Source organism: Sinocyclocheilus rhinocerous, unplaced genomic scaffold (assembly GCF_001515625.1).
Source record: "Sinocyclocheilus rhinocerous isolate Xijiao unplaced genomic scaffold, SAMN03320098_v1.1 scaffold38, whole genome shotgun sequence".
Classification (NCBI taxonomy): Eukaryota; Metazoa; Chordata; class Actinopteri; order Cypriniformes; family Cyprinidae; genus Sinocyclocheilus; species Sinocyclocheilus rhinocerous.
Window position 1 is genome coordinate 440,027 of NW_015666482.1, and position 5,088 is coordinate 445,114.

A 5,088-nucleotide genomic window follows, 5' to 3' on the forward strand; every position below is an offset into this window, starting at 1 on the left:
AGATAGATAGACAGACAAACAGATAGACAGACAGATAGATAGATAGATAGATAGATAGACAGACAGACAGACAGATAGACAGACAGACAGACAGATAGATAGATAGACAAACATATAGACAGATAGATAGATAGATACATAGACAAACAGACAGATAGACAAACATAGACAGATAGATAGATAGATAGACAGACCGATCGATCGATACAGATAGATAGATAGACAGATCGACAGACAGACAGACAGATCGATCGATCGATATAGATAGACAGACAGACAGACAGACAGACAGACCGATAGATAGATAGATAGATAGATAGATAGATAGACAGATCGATAGATAGATAGATAGATAGATAGATAGATAGATGACTGTCTTACGTCTTGCTGGAGGTTGTCGATGGCTCTAGTGATGTGCTCTTGTCCAGGCTGCTGGTAGTTTTGCACCATCCTCTCTTTCAGATCGGCTCTCAGCTCAGCGTTCAGCTGAAATCACAGATAAATCCATCAGAATACAGATACAGATCTATAACTATAAATCATTCTCTATATTTAGCAAGTGCTCTAAAAGTCTGTTTTCATTCACAGATACAAAGTAAAACCTCATATATTAAAGGAACCATTCAAAATGATAATTCCGTCATTAATTACTCACCCTCATGTCATTCCAAACATGATGTTATTTTTTTCCTCGGAACACGGAAGAATGTTCATGTAACCTTCAGTGTGCCACTGAAAAAATAACAGCATACAGGTTTGGAATGACATGAGGGTGAGTAAATAATGACAGTGTTTTTATTTTTTGAATGAACTGTTTCTTTTGAGGTAAAAATCTATCTATAAATGTGCAACTTTAGTTCAAATTTTTTTTTGCCTATGTAGTTGTTTACCTGGTAGCAGAGAGGAAAACACTGAAGGAAAAGGAGGAAGAGGACAAAGGGTTTTATAAAGATGGAAAGCTGGAAAGTGGATGGAAAGCATGCAAACATAACACTCGACATGTGTATGTGGGATTAACATCAATATGAGGAGATTACAGTTAAATTAGGACATAATCTGATGTTTTATTACATTTCTGTGATATTCATGGCAATATTGCAACCATGTTTATCAAGTTGTTATTCCCATGCATACATAAAGATGTTGAAAAAAACTGAAAAAAGAGGGTACAGAAACCTTTAAGAGGATAGAGAATTCATCCAAATTAAACAAATAGAAATGTAGCGTTCATTCCTCATCTTGAATGTGAGTTTACCTCCTGATAATAGACGTAAGCCAGAATTCCAGCTGTGATCTCCAGAAGAAAGATTAACAACAACAGCACAAAGAACTATAGAGACAAAAAAGGAAAACATTTTCATCAATACACATATTTTGACACCAGGTTTGAGGGTTAGTAAATATTGACAATTTCATTTTTGTATAACTGTTCTTTATAGGGATTGTTCATCCAAAAATGAAAATGCTGTCTTCGTTTACTCACTCTCATGTCGTTCCAAACCCGTAAGACTTTTGTTCATCTTCAGAGCACAAATGAAGATATTTTTAATGAAATCTGTGAGATTTCTATCCCTCCATTGACAGTCTATGCAACCACCACTTTGACGCTTCAAAACACTCATAAAGAGATCGTAACACTAATCCATATGAATTTAGCGGTTTCATATTTCATTACAAATGTGTTCATTTGTGTTCCTAAGATGAACGAAAGACTTACAGGTTTGAAACGACATGAGGGTGAGCCAATGACAACAGAATTTTTATTTTTGAAGTAAAAAATGAATATACTAAAATGTATTTGAAATACATTTGTTTCATGCTATACTACAAATACATTCACACATACATTCTCGCTTTAAGAAGCTTCTCTCTGATGTTTATCAGCTGTTGGAAATGTGAACAAATGGCATCTGAGGAATTTTATGCAGCTGATAAAAGTTAAAAGCATTATTATTCTTCTCTCAGCCTGTATTTGTTCTGTATTTTCCCTCTGTTTTCTGTGCCCACCACTCTCCTTTCATTCCTCTATTCTGGATTCACTCCCTACTCATTCCTCTATACTCCCTCTCTCTCTCTCTCTCTCTCTCTCTCCGCTGGCCATCATTCCTCAGTTATGACTCAGTTTCTAAGTCTGACCTCTTAAAGATACACACATCTTTATTTAAATCCGATATGTTGACAGCTTTGAGACAACTAAGAGACACACATATGAGCACCATTAAACTGATTTAGAAAGCACAAAAAAGTCACGTTAGTGTGACCGCATGTTCCCAGAATAATCCCTGGCTTCTGTGTGCAGGAATCCACACGGCTACTGTAATCCAGTGTTTACACTGTCCACTTTGTCCATTACTCATAATATTTCACTCAAAGGTTTGGCAGAAGTTTCTACCTCTATATCTTTTACAGGCTGCTCTGAGAATATTCATCAGAAACATTTACGGGGCCAAAACCATTCACTTGGTTCCTTCCTTTGTTAAAATAGCCTTTGTGTTGGTGGTGCTTCCTTAGTCTAGCAACATAATTTGGGGTGAGTTAACCAAACAAACAAATTATAAATATAAAATCTTCACACGTAACTCATCCTGCACTGTGGTAAATGATAAGGGACTTTTTTTGCCTGGGGTTGGAATGTTTTGACTCAGGGCAGTAAGCAACCACCTAGCAACCACCCAGAACACCCTAGCAACCACATAGATAAAACTTTAAGACACTCAGAACACCCTTGCAACCACATAATAATGCTTTAAACACACTTAAAACACACTAGCAACCACATAGCAACACTCAGAAGACTAGTAACTGCACAGCTATACCCTGGCAACCATCCATAACATCATGGCAACACTTATAACACCTTAACAACTGCACAGCTACACCTTTGCAACCACCCACAACACCCTAGCAACCACATGGCAACACTTAAAAAAAAAAAAGCTCGGAACACCCTAGCAACCAGATTGCAATATTTTAAAAACACTCATAACACCCTAGCAACCACGTACCAGACTCTTTAAAACACCCAGACCACCCTTGCAACCACATACCAGACTCTTTAAAACACCCAAAACACCCTAGCAACCACACTGAAATACTTTAAAAACACGCAGAACACCCTAGCAACCACATTGCAATACTTTAAAAACACTTAGAACACACAAGCAACCACATACCAGACTCTTTAAAACACCCAGAACACCCTAGCAACCACATACCAGATTCTTTAAAACACCCTAGCAACCACATGACAACACTTTAAAACACTCAGAACACCCTAACAACCATATACCAGACTCTTTAAAACACCCAGAACACCCTAGCAACCACATACCAGATTCTTTAAAACACCCTAGTAAACACATGGCAACACTTTAAAATACTCAGAACACCCTAGCAACCATATACTAGACTTTTTAAAACACCCAGAACACCTTAGCAACCACATTGCAATACTTTAACAACACTCATAATACCCTAGCAACCACATACCAGACTCTTTAAAACACCCAGAACACCTTAGCAACCACATACCAGATTCTTTAAAACACCCAAAACACCCTAGCAACCACATGGCAACACTTTAAAACACTCAGAACACCCTAGCAACCATATACCAGACTCTTTAAAACACCCAGAACACCCTAGCAACCACATTGCAATACGTGAGCAAAAGGGCTGGCAAATTCACTCTGGACCCCTCACATCCAGCACACTCCCTCTTTGAACTGTTGCCATCTGGTCGACGCTACAGAGACAACACTCATAACACCCTAGAAACCACATACTAGACTCTTTAAAACACCCAGAACACCCTAGCAACGCTCAGAACACCCTAGCAACCATATTGCAATACTTTAAAAACACTCAGAACACCCTAGCAACCACATACCAGACTCTTTAAAACACCCAGAACACCCTAGCAACACTCAGAACACCCTAGCAACCACATTGCAATACTTTAAAACACTCAGAACACCCTAGCAACCAAATACCAGACTTTTTAAAACACTCAGGACACCCTAGCAACCAAATACCAGACTCTTTAAAACACTCAGAACACCCTAGCAACCAAATACCAGACTTTTTAAAACACTCAGGACACCCTAGCAACCAAATACCAGACTCTTTAAAACACTCAGGACACCTTAGCAACCACATTGCAATACTTAAAAAATGTAAACACGCCGGACACCTTTGAATTGTGGTTGTGACTGCTGTCACTTGTAACGTTACCCATAATGCTCTCTTACCACTATAAGAAGACCTCTTTGTTCCCTGATGGTGGCGCAGCAGCCCAGTATCCCGGTGAGCACCACGACGGCCCCTGCACCAATCAGGATGAAGGCCGCGGCCGTGTAGGTGCTGGAGGACAGAAGGCTGATGTAGTCGCTTTTATCCACCAGAGTCCATATTCCCACTGCCATCACAGCGCCACCTGCCAGCTGGGAGGATGAGGTACAGTCATAAAACTGGCTCTTTCTGAAGCGGAATTTACTAAACTTATTGATGTTGTTAGATTTGATGCCTTACAGTGAATTCGTTCATCCTTAGAAAGGAAAACAGTGGATCTTTCTTTTCAAATACATTTAAACAACAATAGCTTAAACCATGCTATGATTAACTAAAACAAAAACTATTCAAAATAGTTTTTGGTAATTGAATTATACAAACACACATATGCACATACACACGCGTGCACACACACACGCTCTCACACACACACACACATGCGCTCTCTCACACACACACACACATATAGGCCTATATTTGATGAAAAAATTATTAAATGAGCTAATGAGTTGAAATTGAAGTAGGAAATTTACTAAAACTGAAACTGAAATCACACACACACACACACACACACATATAGGCTTATATACAGTCGTGGTCAGAATTATTGGCACTCTTGGTAAATAAGATCAAAGAAGGCTGTGAAAATAAATCTGCATTGTTTATCCTTTTGATCTTTTATTTTTTTTAAATTCACATATATCTAACCTGTCATTGAACTAAAACAATTGAAAATGGGGGAAAATCTCATTATGAAATAAATGTTTTTCTCAAATACACGTTGGACACAATTATTGG

The 5,088-nt window shown here is 38.4% G+C and overlaps 1 protein-coding gene across 1 annotated transcript in view; it reads right to left on the bottom strand.

Moving 5' to 3' along the window:
• Positions 1–4,545, bottom strand: part of LOC107732268 (CD151 antigen-like) — a 6,674-nt gene extending 2,129 nt beyond the window's left edge. Inside the window, exons 1-5 of the mRNA XM_016543542.1 lie at positions 4,531–4,545; positions 4,251–4,442; positions 1,256–1,330; positions 891–911; positions 382–486 (exon numbers count right to left, since the gene is read on the bottom strand). Coding sequence (XP_016399028.1) covers positions 382–486; positions 891–911; positions 1,256–1,330; positions 4,251–4,442; positions 4,531–4,545 — 408 coding nt within the window. The remainder of the gene's footprint in view (positions 1–381; positions 487–890; positions 912–1,255; positions 1,331–4,250; positions 4,443–4,530) is intronic.
• Between the last annotated feature and the right edge of the window lie 543 nt (positions 4,546–5,088).